This window comes from Typopeltis vanoorti, chromosome 20 (assembly GCF_054136105.1).
Source record: "Typopeltis vanoorti isolate ZY-2024b chromosome 20, IOZ_Tvanoo_1.0, whole genome shotgun sequence".
Classification (NCBI taxonomy): Eukaryota; Metazoa; Arthropoda; class Arachnida; order Uropygi; family Thelyphonidae; genus Typopeltis; species Typopeltis vanoorti.
Genome location: NC_143568.1, coordinates 4091502 through 4108485, shown reverse-complemented (window position 1 = coordinate 4108485; position 16984 = coordinate 4091502). Strand labels below are relative to the sequence as shown.

Sequence of the window (16984 nt, the reverse complement as noted above, 5' to 3'; positions counted from 1 at the left end):
AGAAGATCACTACAGAGAGCACCCCTGTCAACCTCTATGTGGTAAGTGGTACAAAGCGAATTGTAAGAGAACTTGTGTAATTCTACATAAATTTTAGCACGTCTCTCTCTGCCCATCTTCAGTAACTACAGAAGATCACTACAGAGAGCACCCCTGTCAACCTCCATGCATGCTGTCCCTGTTCTGGAGGTCATTTTAATTTTAGTCTTCACTGAGTGTGTGTGTGTTCAAAGTGCCTTTGATAATGTTAGCTTGAGCTGACAAAACATTACGTTGTAAATATTTAATTTAATTAGTAAATTATTTGTTGCTTTATATATGTTACATAATTTATGGAGGAATGCATGAATAACTTGCTTGATAATTTTTGTTCTTCTAAGACACTGTTCTTTAAAGTAAAAAATGAACACTGCAACAAGGATATTCCAACTAGGATAGCAAATTCTCACATGAAACAACTTGTTTGTAATTTAACAATTATATCCATTGCAAGAAGAAATAAAATAGGTGTGGCATAGTTACCTGAAATTTTGTTCTGCAAACAGTAACCAATACATCCTTTCATTGTAGAGGATGCTTTCATTATTACAAAATGCTATTATGATGTTATTAAATTGATTCATGTTGAAATTTCTTTGATTTGCTTTATGTTTTCCATCCATGTGACAAGGAGAGTAACATGCACAGTGCACAGAAGGCAAACAGTGGCATTCTTGGTGATGATCTGATCTTCTGTGATTACTGCTGACAGGAGGATGGGTCAGTGCACCAAAATTTGTGCAGGATGATCAGTTCTATTGCAGTTAACTATTCTGTAGAATCTCAGTCACTTCCAAGAACAGTGATATATAATTTGGGACTTGCACAAGACTGGTGTTCTTCCACCTTATGAAATGTTCTTTATCCAGGACATGCTGTGTTAGTCTGCTTTTAGATAACTAAATATACTTTTTGTGTTCTTTAGTTCTTTGGACAGACAGGCAGACAGGTCCATCCTGCCTGTTTCAAAGTCCAAAATGCTAGATCCAACACTGACAGAGGATACTACAGAAACTAGACTAGGAGAGAGGATTCTAGTGATCCTTGGTTTGTATCAGGAAAGTGGAAACATCCTTTAAGGGTTTATAATAGTGTTGTCAAAAAGCCAATCCGACTGTTTACTTTTGATGTAGAGTAGGGAATATGGTGTATGTATGTATGGTCTGCTTGTTGGGTGGGAGAGGTCTTTTTTAAGGAGTTTAGTCAGGTTTTTTTTTGTTGTTGTTATTACCATTTTGTTCAAATAATGTTAGTAAAGCCTGTTGTTCTGGTGCAGTACAAGTCCATCAATCCATTGTGGATGCCATAAATTGTCCCACCTATAATGACAGCTGAACACTCAATAAGCACACACACAAGACTCACCCCAAAATTAGTTTTATTGCTGAAAAAAAAAAAAAAAAAGTAGCCTAGCCTTCTTGGATGCCTTCATTATAAGGCAACTGGATGGGTCCCTCATGTGTTCAGTCTACCATAAACCTACCCCACAGACACCTACATGCCACGTCACATCACCATCCTGCCCAGAAACTTGAAATTAAAACTTTTGCCTCCAAGGCAGAACAAATATCATCTACAGGACCTGCACTATATCTAGAACAAAACAGGCTCTACTTACATTATTTGAGCAAAATGGTGACAACAAAAAAACCTGGCTGAACTCTCTCCCCTAAAATAACAAAATAAAAACAGCCTACAAACCTCTCAATGAAGTTTCCACTTTCCTGAGACCAATCAACACAAGAATCCTCTTTAATATCCAGGTATCCCCCTATCAATGTAGAATCCAGCATTTTGAACAGCCAGACCAGACCACCTTGGTAAGTAGAAAAGAATATAAAAAGTATATTCAGTATGGGCAACCTAAAAGATTAGCACAACATTGCCTGGATAAAGAATATTTCACTAAGTGGAAGAACACCTGGCTTACACAAGTCCCAATTTAAATTACAGAGACTATATCTAGAAGTGGCTGAAATTCTACAGAACCCAGTTTAACTGCAATAGAAAATGGTATGATCCTACAAAATAATGATATCCTATCCTCCCAATAGCAGTAATCACAGAAGATCACAGGAAAGAGTGCCATAGTTTGCCCTCCATGATATTACTGTCCTTATTCTCAAATTCATTTCATTCTCGGTATATGCTGAATGTGCATTTTTAAAGTGGCTTCAATAATGCTAGCTTTACTTGCAAAATGTCAGCATGTAAATAATCATTATCAATTTCTGTATAAGTACCCTGAAGGGGGTAGAGCCTCCGTAGCTCAGTCGGTATAGAAAAAGGCCTTTGGTCAGAAAGACCTGGGTTCAATTCCTGTCCAAGACGTGAGGAACCTTTATCTGGTCTCTTTCAACTAAAGGCGAGTTAGCCGGTCTCATACAGAGGCAGAGGGTTTTTTCACCTAGAAACTTGGGTTTTTCGTCCCCAGAACAGGCAAACCAGCCCCATGAACAAATGAATTTACAGACATAGGACACACTGGGAGGCATAAAGCTAATCACCTTATCCTTGAGGCAGTCGCGGTTTCGAATTGTAATAGGCCATGCCTAATACGAACGTAACAGGTCACTAGGGCCTAAATACAGAAAAGGAGGAGGAGTACCCTGAAGGGGTACTGAGGATACTAAGACAGCATTACATGATTAAGTTTACATTATTAATCTCCTATGAACAAATTTTCCTCCAAATTAGTCTATTACTTGTCAGCACTCAAATATTATCATATAACATTCTGTGCTTCTAATGCATCTCTGACTGAATCAATCTACCTAGACTTTTGTCTTCTCCTTCAAGGTCTCTTTCCTGTCATCTATCTTAGCATCAAACACATGTTTTGCCAACATTTCATCACCCTTTCTGTTTAAGTAGCCATACCACCATTAGCTCTGCTTACACATTTTTGAATGCTAACAATATCAAGTTCCTTTTTAATATTTTAATTTATAATATGATTCTGCCAGTGATAACATCTGTTCACTCTCCTAATGTTTCTTAGAATTCTCATATCTGTGGTCTCATCTCTAGTCTTTGACTAAGTGCTTAATTTCTTACCAGCTTTGTTTCTTTTGTTGTCTAATTCTACATTCAATTTGCAGTCTTCACTAAAAATTGTTTTTAAACAGCTGAAATATAAACATTTTACTTGTTCCATAGGTTCTCCATTGAGAATACGGCTGAAGTTTGCTATGTTTCTGCCTATTTTCATAGTTTTGGTCTTTTTATTGCCGATTTGCATGCAAAATTTGTTATAGTTGTTATGCAGTTAAGTTGGAGAACTCTGCAGACTTGCCCTGGATGTGTTTAAGAATAAAACACCATCTGCATATTTGATATCTCCAATTCTAATATGAGGTTTAATGCAACTTTCTTTCAAAATGTGATCCATATAAATGATCAATAAAAGTTGAGATAGTGCATTCTTATCTTATATCTGATTTTACATCAAACCATCTTCCTGTATTTCTTTCAATCTAACTGCTGACTTACAACCTAAACACAGACTATGTTTTGCTCTGTATAATGTTCCATTTATTTCAAAATTGTAATCTTTTGAAAAGCTTTTCTCTGGGTACCTTGTTATACGCCTTTTTCAGATGTACAAAACTCAGGTACAGATCCTTGTTATATTCTCTTTCAACTATTTTCTCTCTCTCAACATGAGAGAGAATATAATTCAACTATTTGTCATAAAGTGAAAAATCTGATCCTGACAACCTACCTTTATTTGGCCTGAACCCAGATTGTTCTCCAAGTTTTTCTTCCACAATTTTTCTCCTCTTTTCAAATATTCTTATATAAATCTTACCTGGAACACTTACTAGAGAAATTACTCAGTAATTATCACAATCAGCTTTGTTCTTTTTTTTTTTTTTGTTTTGTTTTAATAGATGGGAATATGAGCTCTACTCCAGAAATGCTCCATATTTGAGCATTTCTGGTTGAATATCATTTACTCCAACTGTCTTTCCACATTTCAAATTTTTGATGGCTTTTTCTACCTCAAGTAGAAAAAGTCATCACTGCCTGTTTTTTAACAGTCTTTCAAAGTAATTACTCCAGCAATTAAAGATGACCTTCATTATCTTTGATTCCTTTTACAATACTGTTTCCTCCATTTCTAAGCTTTTTCAATAGCCTCCAAACATTTTACTACCTTCCTGATATTTATTTTCTACAATCTTACTAAAGTCATCTCATGACTTTTGTTTAACTACTTTTACACAGCTACGGTTACATTCTTCTCTGTATTTTTTTAGAACATCTACCGACTAATTTGCTAGGAACTTTTGGTATGCTTTCTTCTTGTCCAGGACTGCTTCTTTAACATCTTGTGTTCACCATAGTGTTCTTATTTTTCTAAACTTGCTAACAACTTTATCACCCATCTTCCTAGCTGAATCAATATTTTCTTCAGAGTTTGCCACTGGAAGTCCATGGTTTGGTTCTTGCTTTCGAACTGTTTCACTTTTTCTTCAATAATGTTTGTATAGTTAAGTCTTCAGTTTACCTGTAAAATCTGCTCAACTTTAATTCTTTATTAAAGTTGAGCATTTACCCTTCTTTACCTACTTAATTATTTACCACAAATACATGATGGTAAATAATTAATTCAGTTTGTAAATTATTTATTTTCATTCCAGTTCCATGTAGTTTTTGTTCTTCCAGAAACGTCAACATGAAGCATTGCAACAACTACTGAAATTTGAATGTAGAAACGTTTTTTTAAAAACTTCTAAAATAATCAAATTTAATAAGATAAAAAATTCCAGTAACTTAAAAACTAAGTAAAAAATAAATAAAAATTACTGAATACTGCATAACTACTGCACTTTATATGTATTATACTATAGACTCCCATCACAAGTCTCTGGACTCCATGGAAGTGTCATGTAATGTCAATCTCACACACACAAAATGTTAGTAATGGAATTATCAAGAAGTACATTTAGTACTGTGGGTAGATTAAAGATTAAATAATTTGGTTACCTGCTCTACAGACCAAACATGATACCCTTTCTAGCCACTTCAGCCCTACAATAAGCAGTGATGGTGTTTTACCAGAAAAGAATCATGTGCCTAAAGATGTTCACTCCTCCAACCAGGACAAAAAACTTGAATTTAATATCACTCTACATTTTTTTCTTCCCCATACTGAAAAACATTGACTGAGATGGATATTGTATGCTTTCCTCAAAACATTTTTTATTAGCATTTTCTAATTTAGCTATTTCAAGTATTCACACAGACTGAAAACATATTTAATACCTTAGGTCTTTTTTAATACAAGATAGTTTTTCACAATACAGTTGGATGTGAACAGACAGGCCAAATGCAAATATTCCAATTAGCAGTTCTGGAAGCAAGGGAAAAAAAAAGCATATTAAAAAAGTCTTAGAATAGAGATTTCTCACTTTTTTTTTTGGCCATGTATCTTCGAATGCTCTTAATCACATGAAGTAATCTGATAAAAAAAAATTACAAGTATTACACAAAATATATACAGTTAAAAACTAGTTTATATTATTAACATTCTAAAAAAAAGGTTTCATTTAGCATTAAAACTTCTTAAACTAGCTAATTTATTATCTTTCCCCTCCAAAGACCAACTCCATCCATCACAAATTGACATCCTAAAGTATTAACAAAATATCTACAGTCTGAGTTTACCCATTGACCAACTCAACTGGTAAATCACCATACAAAAATCAAAAAAGATATCCAATTCAAAGAATATGTGAAAACTAGATTTCTTTATAAAAAACAGATTCAAATCAGAACTATCTTTGGAATCATTCAGAGTCCTAAAGAAACAGATACCAGAAATTTCCAAAAGTCTGGGAGGCACCACTAATCCTATGTGCATATGCATAACTGTTGATCCCAGATAATGCTTATGCAACTTAGGCAAAATACAGAAACAGAAATGAAATGCATTTTAATTTTATTACTGGGGAAGTGTTTTACTTGCTATGCCATATCATTATTTTACTACAAACTGAAAAAAAAATTAAACTGGTGACCTAGTTGGTTGAGTGGTTAACATCTCTATTCCCTAACTAACAGCTCGTCCATTTTGTTGATTTTTTGCCTTAATAGAAAACTGTATTGAAATTAACAAGATTTTAAAATATTAAAATAAATACAATATAAGCTAAATCTTTTCAAGCAACCTTATATGAATGCACCATTTCCCCCCCCCATGTTTTACATGGTGTTGGGAATCCCGATGTTGTCTGCCTATTTACCATCTGCATTCTGTTTCAGTATGTTTGAGTGGGAGATGAATATCAGCATCCAGTGAGAGAACCACTATTGGAGGGCTGAAGCATCTTGAAAAAGTTTCAGACTCAGTCTCCAGAAGAGGTTTACAGATTATCTAACCTTTATTAAACTATAGGAGGTTTTGCGGATGAGTGAGATTTACATAATAATAAATAAAAAGCAAACATGAAGATAAGACAAATATTATAGACAACAAAATGTTTTGGATTTTTGCACTGTATATCTAAGTTTGCTGACACAAAGTTGCCCTTCAGAACATCAATTCAATGTTATCTTAGCTATAAGACGGAATTTTTTATCTGAGAGATCACTCTTAAAAATGAAATGGGTATATTAATATGAAAGTAAAGTAAGAGGAGAATTTATCTTCAATGAAAACAAGAAATAATTTATATTCCATTTTATTTAGAATCAAGTAAATAAACTGCCAAGTATCTCATACTAACTTTGGCTCATTAAAGTAAGAAAATCAAATGTTTTAATAAATACAGAAAATTTTTAAATAACATAATGAGACATTTAAGAACAACTTGCTTTTCCTCACCTTTGCTTCAATCCTGGCTGCTTGCTTTTCAGTTATCAATTTCCCTCTGCTAGTATGTGTACTGCTCTCAGGTTTGCTCGATGTACTTATTCCTCCAGCTCGTCCATTTTGTTGATTTTTTGCCTTAAAAGAAAATTGTAATGAAATTAACAAGATTTTAAAACACTAAAATAAATATATGAGCTAAATCTTTTCAAGCAAGCTTATTTAAATACATCATTCCCCCTCATGTTTTACATGGTGTTGGGAAGCCCGACATCTGCCTATTTACCATCTGCATTCTGTTTGAGTACGTTTCACTCTGCACAGTGGATACCAATGTCAACTTCCCATCACACTATCTCTAATGTTTTGTCCAATGAGTGTAATGAATTTCCATATACTGGGTAACATGACTTCATGAAGATATCTATGATCGTTATTGAATTTGGCACCACAAAAGCCTCATATACAGCAATATGCATAACAAATATACAGTAACATAATATGCAGCAAATCAACAAGCAAAATAGCCTGTTCATACTACAAATTTACCATTCAAGAAGAAAATAAATGTGACCAAATATGTAAATTTACTGTACTTATTTTAGGTATCAGTTACATCCAACCTCAAAGTCCAACAACATCCAAAACAAAAGGACATGTGAGACAGCAATGAAATTAGGGAATGCTTGATGGATGAAAATTCATTAGGAACCCTGAATGTTCTGACTAATGGAGGCTCTAATGAAGCTATGACAGACTCAGCAAGCCAGCAGTGGATTTATTTAAGCTAAAAAGAAACAAAGGTGGTTTGAAAAGTTTAGTAAATTTGCAATAGACAACGACACAATTCATTCATTCATACCAGTGTCATTTTTTTCATGATCCCTGGAAAAATTTTAGACACATGTGATGAATAGTTCTTGTTTGGCAAACATTTAAAATGACCGTGTTAGCATTTTTCATAAAAATGGAGAAAAACGAGTTTTGTGCAATGATAAAAGACTTATTTGAAGAAGTGCAGATCAAACAAGTTAGACACAGTTCACTGGGACCCTGCACTAGCATTAAAGACTATTTATTTTTGGATAAATGAGTTTAAAAGTGGTCGTAAGTCCATCAAAGATGAAGCACATTCCGGATGCCAGACTGAGGTCACTACAAAGGAAATGATTGACAAAATCCATGGTATCGTTATGGAAAACCACCGAGTGAAAGTGAGTGAGATTACAGAGATTGTAGACATCTCAACTGAATGGGCGTATAATATCCTGCATGAAAAATTGCACGTGAAAAAGCTGTGTGCATGATGGGTGCCACGATTGTTGACTGTCGATCAAAACCTCATGCGAAAACATTTCAACACAGTGTTTGGCGATGTTTAATCACAATTCACAGGAGTTTTTGCAACAATTCATGACTGTAGATGAAACTTGGATCCACTACTACACACCTGAATCCAAGCAGCAGTCAAAACAGTGGACAATGGCTGATGAAAGAGCACCGAAAAATGCGAAGACCGTTTTGTCAGCTGGGAAGGTGATGGCCAGTTTTTTTGGGATTCCCAAGGAATTATCATGATAGACTATTTGGAAAAAAGGTAAGACAATAACTGGAATCTATTATGCATCATTGTTGGACCACTTAAAAGAAGAACTGAATTTAAAAAAACGGTCAAGATTGGCACACAAAAAAGTGCTCTTTCATCAAGGCAATGCACCGTCTCACACATCAGCCGTCGCAATGGCAAAATTACACGAATTGAGGTTCAAATTGGGTCACCATCCACCGTATTCTCCAAAAATTTGGCTCAGTGGAAAAAAATTTTCTTCGAACGAGGATGTCATCAAGGCTGTCAATGACTATTTTGCACAAGTTGACAAATCCTACTTTTTAGATGAGATGAAAAAATTGGAATCTCGCTGGACCAATGTGCACACCTCGATGGAGACTACGTTGACAAATAAAGCTGATTTTTTCCAAAAAAATTGTGTTTAACTTATTTTTTTACCAAACTTTTCAAACAACCCTTGTATAAGCCAGGCTGATATAAATGACCTGGAAATGATATAAATGATCTGAACTGGAAAGGAAATTGGGAATAGGAACACTGAACATATTGACAAACTTAGAGGTAAAGGAGGATGAATTAGTAGATGATGGAGAGGAAATTAGATGTCTTTGGGTTTCAGTGAGACAAAAATGAAAAAAATGAGGAAAGAAGAATTTAAGAGGAGACTGTTTTATTTTGGAAAGGAGAAGATGATCAATCAAAAAATGATGTTGGTTTTATCCTCAGTAAAGTAGTAAATGACAGACTCAAAGTGTGATGGAATAAGCGATAGGATAATGAGGCTTGTGTTTGAATGCAATTGGAAACAAATCTCAAGGCTTAGATAAGGAGGAAATGACATTTAAGGAAAAAAGGGGGGGGAATTATCCAAAATAAGAAGTAATCATTTTAGATCCTAACACACATGTTGGAAAAGCAAGAAGAATAGTATAAAAAATTTGGGGCCTATTTGGCTTCAGTTAAAGAAATTAAGGACAAAGATGATTCGACTTTTGCATTAATAGTGAACTCAAAATTGGAAACTGATGGTTTGAGAAAAGACAAAGCTACAGAATTACAAAGTAAAGTTGAGATTGTGAACAAAAATGAGTAATAGATTATTTCATCCTTGATAAAGAACGGACAGGGTAGTCATGAACATCGCCTTCTGTTCATTTAGATGGAGATCACAGGCATCTTATAGCTACCATTAAGGCTTGTAAGGAAAATAAATGTGGCAAGAAAAAAAGACAGCTGAAGCTATGGCTGTTGAAACAGACTGAATTAAAACATGCGTCTCAGATCCGGTCCATGATTTAATTACAAATAGTGTAGATGAGGAATGGAAAAAGTTTCAAGATATAATAGTCAGAAGAGTAGAAGAGATGTGCGTGAAAAAACAAATGGAAGCAGAAAAGGAAAAGAAACACTGGTGGAATGAGAGAGTAAAAGATGCAGTCAAAAATGAAAGCATTCTGAAGTACATAAAAACCACATCAAATGATAGAATTGATTATAAAATGAAAAGGAAAATATAAAAAAAAATGGGGTTGAATTTATAAAATTAGAATAAAATATTAATGAGAACAAAAAAAATATTATATAGACTAATGAAGAATAAAAGGTTTTTTTTGTTAATAAATGGAGATGGAAATCTTCTGACTACTAGAAGAGAGAGATTATGATAATGTGGCAACATTATTTCAGAGATCTGTTAAATAATGATGAAAGCCATAGTGAAATAAACTGGAATGAATACACCAATGAAAGATAATAAAGAAAAAAGTCTGGAATAAGATGAAGCATTAAGGAAGATGAAAAATGGAAAATCCCTTGGGATAGATGATTTGTCTGTTGAAGTGATCACAGCTTTTGGTAGTACAGGATTGAAATGGTTATGTGACATCCTTAAAATGATCTAGAGAAAGAGAGTGATACCTGATGACTGGACCAAGGAGATTGTTCCAATATATAAATGGTGCTCAAGAAGTGAGTGTACTAACTATATAGAGGAACAGCACTGTCATCACTGTACAATGATTTATGAAAGGGTAATGTCAACAAGAGATACTGTAGTTCCCTCCACCCACCCAATCAGTGGTTTCAGTTATCCATAGTCAATCCCAGTACAAAAATATTAAATGGAAAATTCCAGAAATAACAATTTATAAGTTTTAAATTGTCCACCGTTCTGAGTGATGTGATGAAATCGCATGCCATCCTACTCGGGACGTGAATCACCCCTTTGTCCAGCATATCCACACTGTACTGCATATGCTACCCACCCATTAGTCACTTAGTAGCCATCCGAAAATATTAAATGGAAATTTTTAGAAATCAACATTTCATAAGTTTGAAATTGCATGCTGTTCTGAGTAGTTCTCAGTTATAAGATCGACTGTCGTGGTATTGCAGTGATTGTGTTCAAGTAACCCTTATTTTACTTAATAATGGCCTCAAAGCACAAGCGTAGTGATGGAGTATTCTATGGAGTATTAAATGAATCTAGTTATCTAGTTTTGACCATTAACCCAATCTTGCATTACTTCACAGTAAACTGAAATCCCACTTAGACAACCAATATCCATAAACTCCAGGAAGTATCTAAACATTCTGGACAATGCAATATAATGCTTCCTGCTTTGTGGCATTTCTGTGGAAGTGACCATTCTCTCTCTCTTTCAGCAAGACATTAGGCTGCTGCTATAACTGCATCGTTTGAGGACATGAACGGCACCACATTTGACTGGCCTCCTACACAGAGCCCTGATCTTGACCCTATTGAACATCTATGGGATGAAATGGAGCATCAGGTGAGGTCAAGGGACATCCATCTCACAACAGTCCAGTACCTCATTACATTCCCACAGGAAGAATGGTCCAAAATTCCCATTGATTATTATTGTATGCTTCTAGAAAGTACCGCTGTAGAATTGCTGCAGTCATCAGAGTGAAAAGAAGTCCTATATAGGTAGGTGCCATTGCTGTTTGTTCCTCACATTATGGTGTCCATTGACTTCTTTCCAAGTAGTGTGTGTGTGTGTGTAGCATAAAATAGTGTTCAGTTTGGCTGAAAGACTATCTAGGAATACAATAAAAAGTTAATGAAGAAAATCCGAATAAATTAAAGAGTTCATGTTTACTTAAGTTCAAGAATATGCATTGAGGTATTCAGCAAAAAAAATGTATTTTAGATAAATTCTTTAACCCTGCGGAGGTCACGGCTGATCTGACAAGATTTTATTGCATGCAAATTGTTTAAATAAATATTCTTACACGTATTCAGTGTGTAGCTTGAAGGTCATGACTAGCTGCACATGCATATATTAGGAGTGATATTCCTTACTGTTTTTTGCTGTCAGTTTGGTTTAACACGTGTTATATAAAGGTGTGGGATATTTGACAGTAAACTATATCTTGAGAGATACCGCAAACTCCAATGTCAATATAATATTGGTTTAGTTGTTGTTTTTATTTATTTACCATTGAAAACGGCTGGAAAAATATGTGTATATCGATTGAATAATCCATCAAACGTTGAAGAGATTCGGCGAATGTTACTCGAGTCCGATGATAAGAATGATAGTCGAATGCGAAAGTGATTTAGAAGATGATGATTACGTGAGGGTTCGTTCAGAAGATTCGGATACCAAACAAGATATTTCTAGTGAAGAAAGTGAAGATGAATTAGACACAAATGAAGAGTATTTTCTTGGAAAGGATAAAGAATCAAAATGGAGGAAAAATCCAATAAGAAGACAAATTAGAAGACAGCCGCAGAATATTTTGTGTCAACTTCCGTTAGTTCGGCCAAACTCAAAAAATGTCAAGACAGAACTTGAAACTGCTTTATCACAGATGATATTTTAGATCTAATCATATTATATACAAATAAATACATCAATTCTATTTCGAACCAGTATTCAAGAGAAAGAGATGCTGAACAAATAGACAAAACAGAATTGAAAGCATTTTAAGAATCTTATATCTAGCTGGTTTACATCACAACAATCGGCTAAATTTTTATTCTTTATATTTCTTTGTTCAATAATTTCTAGAGCGTAACTGAAAATAAATAAACCATGTATTATATTTGCAGTGTTTTTTTTTAAAGTTTTATCGCATTTTAGCACATACTAGTAATGAATGTATCTCTCAGATACACGCGACCTAAGCATGCAATTTTTTCAACCCCCAACACCCTGTGAAGGTTGTTGGGGTTGAAAAAATTATTTTATATTATGATTAAATCAAAAAAAAAAAAGTATGAACAAAGGATAAGTTATACGCAACAATTATCTTTAAATAGCACAATCACTATAATAAGTATGCTAATTTAGCAAACTTCTTCATATATAAATCATCCAAGAAATTAAACATTTGTATAATAATAATAATAATAATATTCGTATTGGGATCCCCCTTTCTTTCTTTGTCGCATGGGGGGGGGGAGGTTGAGCCCTCCTGATGAGGGATTAAGTGTGTGTGCATTTATGATTATAGATCTGTGTGTGTTCACAGTGCCGGTTTGCCTGTTCTGTGGGATGAAAAAGCCTTCTACCTCCGTATGAGCCAGCTAACTCACCTTTAGTCGAGAGAGACCAGATAAAGATATTCCTCATGTCCTAGAAGGGATCGGAACCCAGGTCTTTCCGACCAAAGGGATTCGTCTATACCAACTGAGCTATGGAGGCTCTATTTGTATTATCCACAATGTAGATACTGATTGACATAAAATACCTCAACAAACAAATGTTTTAATTAAATTTTAAAATTATGAAAACCATGATTCTAGTTTGCACTATTAAATGCACTCCAGATATTAACTTCTCTCTTAAGTGTGTGTGTGTACTTTGTAATGGTTTCAATTTGTAATATTAATAGATGCATGCGAGATATTGTGATTATAGATGGTGGGGTTAGTGGTTAACAGATAGAACGAGCCACGGTCCATACTTCTCTTAAGTGTACACACTTTTTTTTAATGGAAGATATACAGGGTGTTCGGGATAAATTTGACAGTTTCGTAAGGAAAAATAAAATCTTCTTTGTATCTATTAAATTTAATGAATTGACAAAAAAACATTACAGGCAGAGTTAATTACAATACTATCAACAAGATTTACTCAAAATAACCACCATTAGCATCGATCACAGCTTCAATTCTGCTGCGGAACCTCGAACAAGCTGATGCTACAGTCTCCCTGGGAAGGGCCGCAAAAACTGTTTTAATTTTATCCATTAACTGGGCTTTTGTATTACTGGAAGTGCGATTGGTGTCTTTTTCAACTGCGCCCGATACAAAATAATCCATGGGGTTAAGGTCTGGGGAGTTTGGAGGCCAAACATTTGGACTGGTGAAGTCGTAGAAATTTTCAGACAACCATTTTTGACTTTTCCCAGAGGTGTGGCAAGGGGCCGAATCCTGCTGCCATACATACGGCCTACCATTGGCTACCCTTGTTATCCAGGGCTTGACTACAGTTAGCAACTCCACGAACAAAGCCCGAATTCCAATGCCAGGGTTCTTCAACACCTGTTCCTGCAGATTTGCGAGGAATTCTGCTGTACGAACGCAATCAGATCGTCTGCTAGGGATCTTTCTTCTTGCTACATCCTCGTAGTCACCATTGCAAGTCTCTAGTTCATGCCTGATTGTTTTTACTGTATTCAGGGAGCATTGAGCAGCAGTCGTAATATCCTTATTTTGATGGCGGGCACGAATCATCATGATACAAGTTATTCTCTTCCATGATTCAGGTGGGTTCCAGCTATCCATCCTTTCTGACATCTTGTATATGAATGAAGAAGGGTCCAAACTTTTAAATGAAGAGAAGTGTGTGTTAATACATGTAACTTACGGAAAAATATAATTAATTATAAATATGTCAAATTTATCCCGAACACCCTGTATACACAAAAATAACAGACAGTGCACAAACAAAACACAGCATGTTTTATTATTATTAATACAGCAGGTGTCTCAACAGTGTCAGAACTCATTGCAGGAGATCCTACATTGACACACTAGCCATTATTCACACAATACCTAACATACCTCCTTAAATTCATTCACAGACAAAGGACTCACAATCACCTCTGGCAATGCATTCCACCCATTCACTGCCCTCCAAGCAAAAAATCTAGTCCTAAAAACTTTGTTAACCACACTCTTACACAATTTCCAGGGGTGGCCACTCATTCTCTCCCCTCCTGCTATGTACTAAAAAAAGTATCAGTGTCAATCCTATAAAATCCCTTTAATAACTTAGATGCTTCTATTATATTATGTCTATCAGCTAGTTTTTTGAGCCTACAGACCTTCACAATCCATTATCATAGGAAGCCACAGACCTGCCACAATCTTTGTCACTCACTTCTGGATCCCCTCCACCACCACTATCACCAAAGAATCCAGGCGACCAGATCTGTGTGCAATAGTCCAAATGTCATCATCGTGGTATATCAAGGATTTAGGCCTAGCATGGCCTGTTCTGGCCTTAGAAGTCATCGTTGAATCGTTTAAGAGGACGTCCTGGTTTTCTTTTTTCCTAATGGTTTATAATTTAAGGCTTGTTTTGTTAATCTTTCTGTTTTCTTTCTTTGAATGTGTTCCATCCATTTATGTTTATATTTTTTAATTTTTTCTATTACTGGTGCAAATGTAGCCTTATTTATTCATATGGAGTTTCCTCCCCCGTCCCTATTGGGGTGAGTTGAGTCCCCTCATGGAGGATTAAGTATTTATGGCTGTAGATCCGTGTGTGTTCACGGGGCCAGTTTGCCTGCTTGCGGGATGAAAAACCCCAGATAAACTGGTGGAAAAACCCTGCTGTCCACGCCCAAGACCAGCTAACTTGGCTATGGCTGAGGAAGACCCTTAAGCTCCTCACGTCGGCGACAGGAATTGAACCCAGGACACTCCTTCCCCAGGCATATGGTTGCGAAGCGCAAAGCCACTAGGCTAACCACACAGACGTGGCCTTATTAATGCCTTATAAAATGGAACAATAACTTCCCTATCTCTGCTTGTCTGTGTATTCTTCAACAACCATATCATTTGATATGCTTCAATTCTCTATCCACAATCATCCCCAAGTCCTTTGCCTCATCAACTTCTTGTAGTTCAATCCCATCAATATAGTACACAGCACATGATCTCATACTCCAAAAGGGCATCACCTTACCAGTATAACTTAGCCATATCATACTGGCAGCACGTTTAAGTCATTCTACAAGACTCTATATCCTATATCACCTTAACTGACTATAGCTCTTCCCAGTTTGCATCATCAACAAATAAGTGGATTTATCAGCCATATTGGCTGGTTTAGTCTTTATATCGTTTTCTGTTACAAGTTAATAACATAATGGTAGACAATAAAAGAAAGATAATTAAAATCACAATAACTTAGAAAATACGGCACAGTTATAATTATATAAATTCCAGCAATATATTATTAAATAAATTCCAGCAATACATTATTAAACTTCGTTATATTTTTCGACCGGAATCAATTATATTTACAAGTAATATACCGAACTTCTTTTTCTGTGAGAAACTTCTTCAGTATCATCATAACACAAGTATACCTTACAGAAATAACGGTAGCTACACTAGATGCATTCCACAGCTGATTTACAATTCCATTCATTCGAAACCAACATACTGTGTGGTGCATGCACAGTATCATTGGAATCGCTGCTTATTTAATCAATATATATAAAAGTTATATAACAGAATATAAAACTTACAAGTACAGTGTGGTCAAAATATACTACATTTGCCAATAATGCTAAATACACGCATTTATTTTATTTTTTAATTTATTTAATGATATATTAATCAACTGTTCGGTAGGACTAAAAGCAAAAAAAAAAAATTGGCTACATCATAAAATATTCATTTGTATAGTGCCTATCAAAAAATATGTATATTACTTAAAGGGGCTTTCCCAGCCCCTAAAAAGTCATATATACAATATATTTAATGAAAAATACTAGTACCACTTTGCTTTAAATCTAAAATGTGTTTAATCAAAAAAAAAATCTGATATTATCTTCCACTACAGCTTACTGCGAAATCTCAGAAAAAGTGTTCGTCAACGCAACATATTTACTTATCTGCTCTTTAAATTGAGTTTACCTTTTGGTTGTCTTTGCCTTTTCGTTTCTTCGTGGATTTTCGTTCATCTTCTATTACGTTGAAACTTGGTGGTTGTCCAGGAGATTTAAATCCGAATGCAAAAACGAGAAGGGCACATAAGATAACTCCCACTATAGGAAAAGCATAATGAGGGTTTACAACCTCGGCAAATTCCATCGTAACGAACATGAACAATATGGTTCGACAAAAATCAACTGTAAATCAAACATCCCACATCCTACACGATCTGGCAGTTGACGTCAGCACGCTGAGAATTGAAGTTTGCCAGCTGCAACCTCGCCACCTGTAAACAACGTGGCAAACAAATGCATGTATGAATATTTAAATATCATCATTTTATTATACCAAAATCTCAAATCGTTATTTTATATGAAATATTACTTTAGCATAAAATGAAGTTTCCGTTTGGTAT

The 16984-nt window shown here is 35.1% G+C and overlaps 1 protein-coding gene across 2 annotated transcripts in view; it reads right to left on the bottom strand.

Moving 5' to 3' along the window:
- LOC150095200 (uncharacterized) overlaps window positions 1-16778 on the bottom strand; it is a 113543-nt gene extending 96765 nt beyond the window's left edge. For both annotated transcript variants that reach the window (XM_090410489.1, XM_090410490.1), the window contains exons 1-2: window positions 16552-16778; window positions 6872-6994 (exon numbers count right to left, since the gene is read on the bottom strand). In XM_090410489.1, the coding sequence (XP_090266615.1) occupies window positions 6872-6994; window positions 16552-16740 (312 nt within the window). In that variant the 5' untranslated portion in view covers window positions 16741-16778. The remainder of the gene's footprint in view (window positions 1-6871; window positions 6995-16551) is intronic.
- Window positions 16779-16984: the final 206 nt, after the last annotated feature.